This window comes from Vipera berus (assembly GCF_964194415.1).
Source record: "Vipera berus genome assembly, chromosome: 3".
Taxonomy (NCBI): Eukaryota; Metazoa; Chordata; class Lepidosauria; order Squamata; family Viperidae; genus Vipera; species Vipera berus.
In genome coordinates, this window is record NC_138204.1 from 148,840,066 (window position 1) to 148,853,027 (window position 12,962).

At 35.5% G+C, this 12,962-nt stretch overlaps 1 protein-coding gene across 1 annotated transcript in view; it reads right to left on the bottom strand.

Moving 5' to 3' along the window:
- GFOD1 (Gfo/Idh/MocA-like oxidoreductase domain containing 1) overlaps positions 1-12,604 on the bottom strand; it is a gene marked incomplete at its 5' end in the record, with an annotated part of 43,682 nt that extends 31,078 nt beyond the window's left edge. The window contains one exon of the mRNA XM_081324215.1: positions 12,352-12,604. Within this exon, the coding sequence (XP_081180341.1) occupies positions 12,352-12,604 (253 nt within the window). The remainder of the gene's footprint in view (positions 1-12,351) is intronic.
- Between the last annotated feature and the right edge of the window lie 358 nt (positions 12,605-12,962).

Consider the following 12,962-nt stretch of genomic DNA (forward strand, 5'->3'; position numbering starts at 1 on the left):
CTCTAAAATTTACTCATAAGCTAAATGGAACTTTTTAGTCCCATATGTATTCTGAATATAATCTATCCATCTCCTCCAAACTGAAATATATCTTTCTTGTGAATGATCCTTCAATTAAGCAGAAATCTTAGACATTTCTGCAAGATTCGAAACTTTAAACACCCATTCTTCTATAGTAGGCAAAGTATCCTTCTTCCAGTATTGTCCTACCAGTAACCGTGCTGCTGTTATCAAATTCAACATCAAATTGGTTTCTTTAACATCACAATCTACAACAATGCCCAGTAAAAACAATTGTGGAGAGAACTTTATCTTTCTCTTAAAAATCTTTTGAATGTTCCACCAAATTTTAACCCAAAAAGCTTTTATATTTCTGCAAGTCCACCACATATGAAAATAGGTGGCTTCTAAACTACCACATCTCCAGCAGTTAGACTGTAAGTTAGGATACATGTTAGACAACTTTTTGGGAACTTAATCTATGTTAATGATTCATTTGTAAATTGCTAATAATGGCAATTCTGCAAACTGCTGAGTAGTTGGTTAAAGTCTGCAGAGTTTGTGTTGTTAACAGTTTTTTCCACTGACAAACAATATATATATACATACAGGTCCATACAACAATTCCAGATTTTCTATGCCCATAGATACTATCACAGCACTAAATTCAAAGGCTGTTTTTTTTTGGGGGGGGTCAAAATAACATAAAGAATGAAGGGAGAACAAAGGAAGAAAAAGACTGGGGGAATGAAGGAATGAAAATATAAAACAGAATATAATATACTGCCATTCAGTATAGTATGACATATCTAAAGATGAAGCAAACACATAAGCAGGGTGGGCAAAAACCAGGAATTTTGTCTATAGGCTGGTAGTTAAAAAGGAACAAAGCTGTTATAGAAACAAAAGAAAAAAATGTCAAGTGAACCAGACAAATGAAGTTGGACCTGAGCATATTGCAGAAGACAAACTCTTTTAAGAGCATTTAAGTTACTGGAAACTCTACTAAAGAAGAAAAGACTTAAAGTTGTTTATCAATAAAGACAAACGTATTCTCCAATTTAAAAAGAAGAAGAGAGGAATGAAAGGAAGAACATCAGTGATGCTAGAAAATGAACAGGAATTTCAAATTTACCTAGAACCTAGTTCTCATTCCTTGAAAGTGTTGTGGTAATCTAGCAGTTATGCTTACTCTGTTTTACTTCCTCTATCAAACAATTGTACACTCATATAGTTTTATATGTTTTTATGCTGTATTCTGCTTTTCATCTTGTTTTTAGGTGTTGTAGGCTGCCCAGAATCATGAATGGGTGATATAGGTAGCTATATAAATATAGGTACAAGGGACGCGGTGGCTCAGTGGGTTAGGACGCTGAGCTTGTCAATCAGATGGTTGGCAGTTTGGCGGGTCGAATCCCAAGTGCCGTGTAACAGAGTGAGTGCCTGTTACTCGTCCCAGCTTCTGCCAACCTAGCAGTTCGAAAGCACATAAAAATGCAAGTAGAAAAATAGGGACCACTACGGTGGGAAGGTAACAGCGTTCCATGCGCCTTTGGTGTCTAGTCATGCTGGCCACATGACCACAGAGACGTCCTCGGACAAGCGCTGGCTCTTCGGCTTTGAAACGGAGATGAGCACCGGCCCCTAGAGTTGGAAACGACTAGCACGCATGTGCGGGAGAACCTTTACCTTTACCTATAAATATAGGTAGCTATATAAATTGAATGAACAATAAAATTCTCTTGGTTTGATTTTGTCTTTCCTCTGATACTTTCATCTGACTAACCTTCAAAGATGCAAGTCCTTACTTGATAAACCTTGTTCTTAAAAGTCAGAATCAGAGGCCATGGGTTGTTCTTGACATTTAATTTAAGCTTGTTTGGGACAGACAAGCTAGGATGTTACTCTGCATGTCACAATTAGAAACTACATATTTTTTCTTATTTAATCAATTGCTTCCCCTGACAAAAGGAGCTTAATAGAAATGATCAGCAAGATGCTTTAAACCATTTGTTCATTTTTAGTAAGCCAGCATGCTGGGAAATTCTGACTTACAATTACTGCAAAACATAGATACCTTATGAAATCAGCTACCTTTCAACTACAAAAGCTGACAGTGTGGGCCAATTTCTATTCATAATACCCTTGCTGCTCATAAAAAATACACAATCAACATTTGCCTTTTATTTTTCATTCAACCATGTGCCAGTTTTCAGTAAAAAAAATACAGTCCAATCCTAGTGGTAATTCATCTGGCAATGGAATAATTAGAGAATTGCTGTTCAATAGCTTCCTGGGGTTACAGACCTCAACAGAAGAAAAAGAAAGCTTAGTATTTTGCCTTATTGGTGCTTCTATTACTGTTGGTGCTTAATATTTCATATGACATCAGCAAGAATGCACAACAGTGGATGATAATTTCTAGCAGTACAATCACCCAATTTGCCTCTCAAGAGACAAAAAGGAAAATAGAGGTAGTTAAATCAATTAACAGGATTAACAGAAAAGTAATTGGAGGTAGAGCTATATATCAAATCATTATCCATTCAACCTTGTTCCAAACACTGTAAATTTTAAATAAATTCAATTCTGCTTTTTCTGTTAAGGGCATTACTCTTACACTATATTTGAAGTGCTTTTTAAAAAAATCAAAGTTTTCTGCAAGTTTACTAATATTACAAATGTCATAAGCCATATACTATACAGTATGTTAAGTCACAGTATGTAGAGAAAATTAACCTCATTTACATGAAACCTCAGCTTTCTGCAGTAAACATATACAGTATTACTGAACAATTTGCCCCTGGAGTTGAATTTGAGTCCTTTCCATTTTTGTGCTGCTGTTGTTTTCATGATTAGACTGTATTTTAAATTGGATTTTAGAGCGTAAACTACTTCCCACATAAAATGGGAGTGAACTGCATATATATTAATGCAGTATAAATGGCATATAAAATAAATAAAAAAGAAATCTAAATCAGTAAAGTAGTAGACCCATATTGAAAAAGATTATGGCTTGCTTAATTTTAGCCAGCTGAATTCAGAACTAATAAACAAGATGTTTGGCTGAAAGCTTTGAAATAGAGATCAATTAATTAATTTAATGCAATAGAATATCTCATGGTGATGAAAATCAATTATGATACTATGGCAGTTCTGAATCCATTTATATAGAGAACTACAAAATTGTTACACAGCTTCAAATTATGCTTCTAAATAAGATAAGCTTAATCAACATGGCTTTAAAAAGTACTGGTATATATAATACCCAAGAATGCAAACTTCCAAACTGTCGTTCACCTTTCATATAATTTCCATAGAAAAAAAGGTCTGTGATACTAAAGTTTACAGATATTGGAGGGCAGATAAAACACTACTGTATTTAAATATTTTAAGAATGGTATAAACCACTATAAATAATCTTTGTAGCAGAAAATATGGGGGGGTTGTTACATTGTAGCATTAGTCATGACAACTTCATGGCCAAAGAAAAGAGATCCACAACTGTCCAGCATTAGAGCTATTTTCCACTATAAAGTTCAGTGATCCCATCCCAAAATATCTTAGTATTAAATATTTGAAAGACTACAGTCCCCAATCAAAGCTAGAATATAAGTCTATAGATTTATTGCAGAACAAAAAGATTTGATAATTCTTCCATATAATTCAAGAAATAAACACTTTAACTAGAATGGTTTGGTTAATTTATACTAGGCATATATATACAAATGTATTTTTGCATGTCACACCTCAATAGGCATGCAGTTATGTCCCCAAATCAAACTAATATTTTTGCTTCATATTACATTTAATCAAAGCAACTTTCAATCAATGAAAAGGGCAGTAGTATTTAAATGTCAATAAATTATTTTACTATTGGTCCTCCAAGAAAAAGACAAGACCTGAGTCCCTAGGGAGAAGGGCGGTATACAAATCAAATAAAACTAAACCTTTTTTATAAAAAGAAATATGACAAAATTCAAGGGCACTGTACTGTGGTTTGTTTGACCTAGGTTAAATACTATAACCCATAATAGGGTTGGTTCATACAACAAACTACATCTACAAATTGTAGACCAAAATGATTAAGATCCCAATAATCTAAATTATTAAATGACTATTTAAACATGGCAATGTATAATCATCAGGATCAGCGACGCTTTAAAAATTCTAAGTAATTTCACCAGAAATAATGCAATGGTCTTAAGATACTGTGGCTATGAATATCCAATATTAAAAATCTGTCTTGAGTATCTACAGTCAGGTGTCTTTCCATTAAATACTTTGATGAAAAATACAAAACACTTTTTCACTTCATTTTTAATAGGCTAATTTCCTCAAATTAAATATATTTACAAATCTTATCTGGAGGAATGAATATACACGGCTAAACACACGTAGTTGCAATAAAAAGTTCTTTGTTTGAAAGCATGCTGTACATGTTCACTTCTGAAAGAGTCTACAGAAAAAAGACTTAGGTAAACTTTTCCACATAAAAAGAATGTATACATAACCTATATTTACTAAAGCAAAAATTTATTGCCAAATCAAATTCCAACTACTGGTATAACATTTTGAATGGTCTCCTTTTTAGGATTTACCCATCTCTTGTACTTCAATGCCCAGCCAAAAATATTATGTTGCTTTTAAAGTTATATTTTTATAAATATTAGATAACATTCAGCAAGAATATCTGAACTAGTGCTGATCAGGTTAGTGCTATGTTTCCATTATTTGTGTATTGTAATAGCACAACTAACAGGGTATGGTTAAATGGTCTGATGACTTAGTTTTCTCATTCTCGTATCTCCAAGACAATAGGTTAAAAGAAAATGTTTGATTTTGCTAAACATGGATGTTAAAAGGGGAACCACTGTCAAAACTGGTAAAATGGTAAGTGGAACTTCATTGTGATTTGTTCCTCAAAGATGCTTTGAGGAGTTTCATTTCAGTAGAATTCAAATGGTGATTTCATATTTTTTTTCATATTGAACTCCAATATGGAAGTTGTTGGCAATTTCTTCTTTAGAGATGTATTTTTATTTTCCAATGTAATCTACAGGCATTGAATGTCTCATGGTCTCCCATCTAGGTGTTAAACAAGCCCAGTTAGTTTCTGAGATCAGTTAGATAGAATACTATCACATCATTGTAACCGAAAATTAATTCAATCCTGGGGAAAGATTAATTAAAAAGAGTATATCCTGCTAAAGAAATTAATGGTATACATTACCAGTTATGTCTCGTTTCTCAGCCTTTTCTAAAACCAGCTTGAACATCTGGTATCTCTTTTTTCATGTAGGGTTCTAATCTGTGTTTGATGATCCTAAAGATCCTATTACTAGCATGTAAAAATAAAGATATTGTGCAATAGTACGCACAGTTGATTAAGCCACCTTTCTCAAGTATTAAAATGTAAACCAATTTCTTCCAGTCTGTTGGCCACCGTGTTTCTCTCCAGATTTGCTGACATGGTTTTGTTTAGAGCTATTACTGTTTCTTCTTTTGTTGCTTGCCATATTTCTGTAAATATTCCATCAATTCTTGCAGCCTTGATAATAATGGTCAAAGTGCTGGTCTAACTTCATCCTTAAGTACTAGAGATTCCTTCGTGACACCTTTGTCTTTCATGGATTTGGCTTCACCCCTCTTGCCAGCAATTTCTACAGTTTGTTTTGACTTCTAGTTCTTTTCTTCTGTTTCTCAGTCTTTGGCACTCTCTTCTCACATTCATTATTACCAACTTATTTGATTTCACCCCACAGTAGCATTTATCTACTATTAATTAAAGTAACATTTTTCTCAGGTTTTCCACATGAATCTGAAAAAAGATGTTACTGCTTTAATAAACTGAATAATTAAAGCAGCACATCTTTAATAAATTTTCATCTGAAAGATATACATGTTTTGAGGAACAGCAGAAAGATGCTGTGCTCACATTCACACTCCAAAGCACTCTTCTGAATAATATTGTTCATTTTATAATAACTATTAATTTGTACCAAAACTACAAAAGTATTTTTTTATTCTGATTTATTTACAGCACATAGAGAGACAATCTTCAAAGGACTCAATATTTTATCCATCCTTTTTCACCACCATTAGCAGTGCCAGAAGATATGGCATTAACAGAGGGATAGAATCAAGATTACGTGAAGTACTAATACCACTTTACAATGCTTTGGTAAGGCCACACCTGGAATACTGCATCCAGTTTTGGTCACCACGATGTACAAAAGATGTTGAGACTCTAGAAAGGGTACAGAGAAGATCAACAAAGATGATTGGGGGACTGGAGGCTAAAACATATAGGGAACGGTTGCTGGAATTGGGTATGTGTAGTTTAACGAAGAGAAGGGTGAGGGGTGACATGATAGCAATTGTTCCAATATCTCAGGGGCTGCCACAAAGAAGACGGAGTCAAGCTATTCTCCAAAGCACCTGAAAGCAGGACAAGAAGCAATGGATGGAAACTAATCAAGGAGAGAAGCAACCTAGAACTAAGGAGAAACTTCCTGACAGTTAGAACAATTAACCAGTGGAACAACCTGCCTCCAGAAGTGGTGAATGCTCCAACACTGGAAGTTTTTAAGAAGAGACTGGACAGCCATTTGCCTGAAATGGTATAGGGTTTCCTGCCTGAGCAGGGGGTTGGACTAGATGACCTCCAAGGTCCCTTCCAACATTATTATTATATTATACTACAGGCATTGAGACCTATGATTTATATATATCCATACTGTATAATGTCCCTCATGATAGTCATATGAATTGACAAAGTCTTCTGTACAGTCCATCCTATACCTTTAGATCAGGGGTGTTAAACTGCCAGCCCGCAGGCCAGATGCATCATGCCGAAATCACGCCCATCCCAGCTCTGCCAATGGAGAAAAAGTTGTGATACATCACAACACGGCATGTGACATGGCGAGTTTGACACCTCTGCCTTAGATTATCCATGGAGCACCTTTTTCAGGTCCCTCCACTAGTACATTTGAAATAAATAATTCTTCTTTTATTGTGGCAGAACCCCAAATATAGACTAATTTGCCAGTAAAGTTGAAACAAGTGTTCTCCTTGGGAGACAACTCAAAGTATATTTGTTTTTCCAAATCTTTTATTGCTGCTCTTTTAATTTATGTGTTTGATGTCCATTACATTTTTAATGGATTTTTTCTATCTTTATTTATTTTCTAAATAAATAATAAATGGGTTAAAGTGCTGCACCTTTAAGCCTTGCTGCAATGCTGTGGAGCACTCAAGGCCCTATCCAATGGATATTGCCAAGATAACTGTAAAATCTTTGTGTTTAAATTCCTACATATGAACATTGTCTCTGAATCCAGAACTCTGCAGAATCAGTATTCTAGAATCCATGAAGACTTTTACCCATATTGATCTATTCTAAAGTTTCTTGTCTCACACTTGATGGATAAAACTGGGGACAGTGTAAAAAGAGCAGTCCCACAAACCTCTTCAGTATAATCTCATGTAAAGAAAATATGAAGATTATTTTCTCCATGGCCTGATATACAGGTTCCTTTTGATCCAGCCCCTAGAAAACAATAATCTATATACTGTATGCATGATTTGCAAAATAAAGGCTGAGGAAGGAAACATGGACTTCCTGTTAAGTAAATGGCTGTGCACCCATACTCCCATCTAGCCAATATACCACGAAAGGTAGAGTCATAGGAACATAGATGTCCAGTATAAATCAAACTGTTACTATACTTGGCAGATTACTGTCTGAATCATAATGCCTTTCTATTGAGATGGCCAAATTGACTTCTTTGATTACAGTAGAGAAAGGACAAAAAATACATTTATTGCTGACTGGAAACTCCTTATAGACTTTTTGAGCAAAACAGAAAAAATAAATTCATCATTTATAGTTTAGATAAATAGGATTGATGGAGAGTCATTATCCTATTTATCTTTTAGAAAGAGGTAAATTTAAAATTGCACCTGTTGTGGTGGAAAGATCAGAACTCACTTTCTATTTTTTTTTCTTTCTTTTCCATTTTTCTTTTCTTTTTTCTTTTTTTATACTTTTAGCTTTCTTTTTCATTTCTTTTTCTTTCTTACTTTATACTAGTTTCTATTAGGTTTTGCCTTCCTTTTTTAAAATTTTTCAATAACATTGTAAGAAAAATTATTTCAGAGGTCTTGTCCAAAATTTTCTATAAATGACAGGGATTCAATCTAGAATCTTCAACATGCAGGGCATAGGTTTTACCAACATCTCTGTTTAGAACAATCTCTGTATATTTCCTTCATGTCTATTTTTTATGCTAATATTAAAACGTTAAAAATGGAGAAAACCCTCTAGAACCAGTATTTTCCTTGATGCTACATTTAAAACTGAAAAGAAAAAAATCAGTTTAGAAATATGAAAAATAAAACAAAATAAAATAAACATTTGCTCAGGAACCAAATACACAAGGGCTGAAGGGCTGAGAATCAAAAAACCAAAGCGTTAGTAAGATAAATAATTTTTTCTCCAGGATACATGGGATCCAGGCTACAAAGGGCAAATATTTCATTCAAGTATTTTCCCGAGCCATATTTTAGACAGTAAAATGGCAGACTTCTCAAAGCTGAGTGAACCTAATTAATAGTTAATATTAAAAAGTACTTATGAAGAGATTTTAAGGGGAAGGAAGTCATGTCTACTGATACCTGTTTTTTTTAAAAAGAACAAAGTATAATGTTTAGGAATGACGTAATTTAAAATTTAAAGTAATTTAAAAGCAATTATAGAGAAATAAACCATCCACAGAACTTTTCAGAAAACCATGAAATCCCAGATTTGTTTACCATTTACTAGAACAAAAGAAAAGCCAAATATAACATTAATCAACATACCCCACAAAATATTAAAATTATTTGTATATAATTCTTATATAATTGTTTTTATATATATATATATATATATATATATATATATATATATATATATATATATATATATATATATATATATATATATATATATATATATATATATATATATATAATATTTTTATTTATATTAATCATATTACCAGGGGGAAAAACCTACACTAATATTTAGTAGAGCTTCTGGATATACAGTATTCAGCATAGTATATAATGTGTCTTAATTACATGAATATGAATATATATATATATATATATATATATATATATATATATATATATATATATATTCCAATTGTCAATTGTGTCGAATTTGATGTCTTGTGGTATAAAATATGGATGCCTTTCAGGATCACCAAAGTGGTTTCCACAGCAGCTTTGCTTAACTTCAAGGAATCCCTAACTGAGTTAGTCACTAATATAATGGAAGCAATCAGTTGCTTCTTTAAAGAGAGGCACACATTTCTCACTGGCAATCTTCAACATCTCTACAGCATCTTTCAGAGACACTACTAGACTATAATTCCTATCATCCCCAATATGCTACTCACTTTGTTCCTTCTTAGCACACCTAAATAGTATCTGCTTGGGGGAAATCTAGCATTTTATAAAGAGAAATGATAATCTAGCTAGCAAATGGGGCTCCCACTTCAGTTCTTTCTCTCTAGCAACAAAATAACTAAACAGATGAAACACTAGAAACCTTTTATAGAGGGAGATTTGGAAAAGTAGTAAAATATCTTTTGTTTTTCCTCTTTTGTGTCAGGCTACATGTCTGAGGACCAACTTTGGTTCCTGTCTTATCTTCCTCTCCCTAAACTTGAAACAGCTGTTGCATTGGTCTGAAAAGCAGAAGTGACTTCTTTTTTTATGCAACTACAGCAGGTATGCAATTCAGAAAAACCAAAAAACCTTGTTTTGGCAATTTTAAAAAAACCTGTAACACTGCTGAAAAATACCTAAAGATATTTTTTTTATAAAAATAGAAAAATTCTATTCCATCACACTTCCATATACCGGTACTGCCATTCTATTTGAAAACACATTACAACAAGCTTCAATTTAATGGACCCCTTTTTATGCAACGGACTATGATTTTTTCTGGACAGCCCCTGAAGTAACAATCAAGTCCAATGCAACTTAATATTTTATGATAATTTTACATCATTCATAATTTATATAATTTGCCAAATGATAGGGTTCCTAAAACAATGCAAACTGAAATAACGTAATATGCTTCATTTATGTTATGCAAATAATCTAAATTATAATAAATGACATGATTTGTGATTTAATAGATAGTTGGGAATAACAAACTCACCCTCCCACTCTCTTGATCTGTTAAATTAAGGTTTCATTGTATATAAATTTATGCAGTCTAAGAAGGGATACAAAACTAATTATTATGGGTCAGTATCATTGTGGGTCAAATTCTTCATGATTATTCTTGTGTAATATTTACATGCTATCTTATTTTTGTGAATCATTAAAGACCATTTTTACCTTTGAAAAATTATGAAAATGTTTAAAAATTCTAAAGTAAATCATGATTCTTAACTCTTGCCTAAAAGAACTTTCTTCAGTCGGGTTGCTCTCCAAATAGGTAGAACTGTAACCCCAACATCCCCAGACCAGTGCTTTTTTTGTAAAAGAAAAAGGTGCCAGAACTCACACATGTCATACAACCCGCCTTGCCTATGCTACAAGGTTCCATCCCAAAAAAGGTGCCGGAACTCCGTTCTGAGCGTTCTATGAGGAAAAAAGCCCTGCCCCAGACAATATGAAAATGCTACTGTTTTTCTTGCTAAGGTTTTTTTTTTAATACTTCTGGAATACATTTTACTTGGGAAATGCTGATCTACACTGATTGCAGATCTTCAAGATTTTATAAAGTAATTTTCTCCATCCTTACCTGGGAATGCTAGATACAGAAAGTAGGATCTGTTGCAGTCAAAGTATGGTTTTAACACAAAGCTACATCACTTTCCCATAGAAAAATAACTTTCATAAATTCAAATGGAAATTTAACAATGGCTCTTTTTATACAAGACAACATCCTTGTCTTGTAGATGTTTACACTGGAAATAACAATGCTTTATTTATAATAAATATTAGCAATAGAGGGTAACTAAGTGCGATGACTATGCTGCCCGTCAATTTTTTTAAGACTATTGTCTCTTATACTGGACAAAAATAAAAGTGTAGCAATGGAAAAGTCTATTGCATGATTGTTCAACCATCTGACTTGCTTGGGACAAATTGAAGAGGAATTGTCTTGGGCTACATATATATTTTATAAGTAGCAACGTTCTTTTTTTAATATATATTTTTATTATCTTTTGGGCTACCTTACTAGCTGTCCAGGACCATACACAGCTGGTGGTCTGCAGGCTGGACATACCTAGTCTATGAGGTATTTGAAAAACACTAACTTAATTAGGGAATCAGTAAGTTTAAGGTTAATTGCCACCAAACATTTTTCAAAAAAGCAGGGGTGAGTAGTCAGAAAAGCTAATTATATTCAATTCAAAATGAACACGCAAACCCATTCCAAAGGGGGAAAATATTAATTTAGAGTCAGGTAGGCTTTGGATATTTTAAGCCACTTTGCATCTGCCTTTGTCCCACTGCTGTAGCCTGAGCAAGTGAAACTCAATACTGGGCATATCAAAACCCAGTCCTATTATTCTCTGATCATACACCATGGAGCACCAGGTAGATTTAAGAATTTCAGAAGGAAAAACAGCTGGAACCTTAATTTTGTTTTGTTTTGAGTAAAATGGGCTGACCAAATGCACAGAACTAAAGTTCTCAAAGAATGATTTGATACAAAAAGGATAATTCAGTCACAGAAGATGAGAAATCAATGAGGAATATAAAAGCTACCCTGGCCAGGAGGAGAAACACCAGGAATACAAAAAATGTGGGCAGACCGACAGTTTCCTTGAAGAAGAACACTGTGCAGGCTTATATTCCCCTGTTTCTAATGCAACCTGTTTTCAGCATCCAGGGTTATAAGAACACCTCTAAAACATATGAAGAGGGCCTTTGCTTGGCACTTTAATGCATTCAAAAGCTACACCCCTGTACTCAAGAAAGGACTTTCGAAGCACTAGTTAAGCAATCTGGGATCTGATATGGAGCAGTACCCAGATTTAGGGCTTATCAATGGAAAGAAAGGCCCTGTAGCATAAGCAGTAATAAAAACTGAGCCTGTGCCCCTAAGGATGTGCAGAGGCTTTTTTTCTTTTTCTTTCCAATAAATGACAAAGCAGGTTGTACACCTAATCAGGGGGCACTCTAGAGGGCATCTAGGGCAGCCAGGGATTTGGCTTCCAAGCAGGCCTTTTCCATTTCAAGGCGCTGCCACTTCTTCCACGGTCTTCCCCACCACCACCACCTTCTCGGAAGTCTCGCCCGCTGCCCGCCACGCTCTCCTTGGAGACTCACCCAGAGTTTTCACCGCGATCTGCCTGGTCAGGGGAGGCGGCAGGTTGATGCAGACCAAATCCACATCCTGATGCAGCAAGACCTCGTCTATCCGGCTGGTGTAGAAGGGGACGCTCATCTCCTTGGCCAGCTCTTCCGCCTCTTCCTGAGTGCGGCCCCAGAGCGCTTTGACCGCGAAGCCCTCGTCCTTTAAAAGCGGGATGATGACCCGGGAGGTCAGGCTGGTTCCGAACACGCCCACCCCGGGCAGCATGGTTGCTGCTGCTGCTGCCTGCTCCCCTCCACCCTCCCCTTTTCCCCTTCTTCCTCCTCCTCCTCCTCGCTGCGACCTGGATGCCCGACGCGCCTTCCTTTCCTCCGCGTCGGCCCTTTCGCGCGGAGCCGCAATATATTACGAGCAATGCGGGGTTGCTACGCGAAGGGCGCCCAGTCCCAACTGGGAACTGCTGCTGCGGCGGCTGCTGCTGCTCCGCCGCAGGGAGCCAGCGGCACCCGATCCCTGCAGCAGTGGCTGGCTCTGCTCCCGGCCGCGGGCCCCTGTCGCGTCCAGGGCGTCTTCATCAGCAGGCGGCTAGTCTGCCCGGCTGGCTGCCGTTGTCCCTCCATGGCCG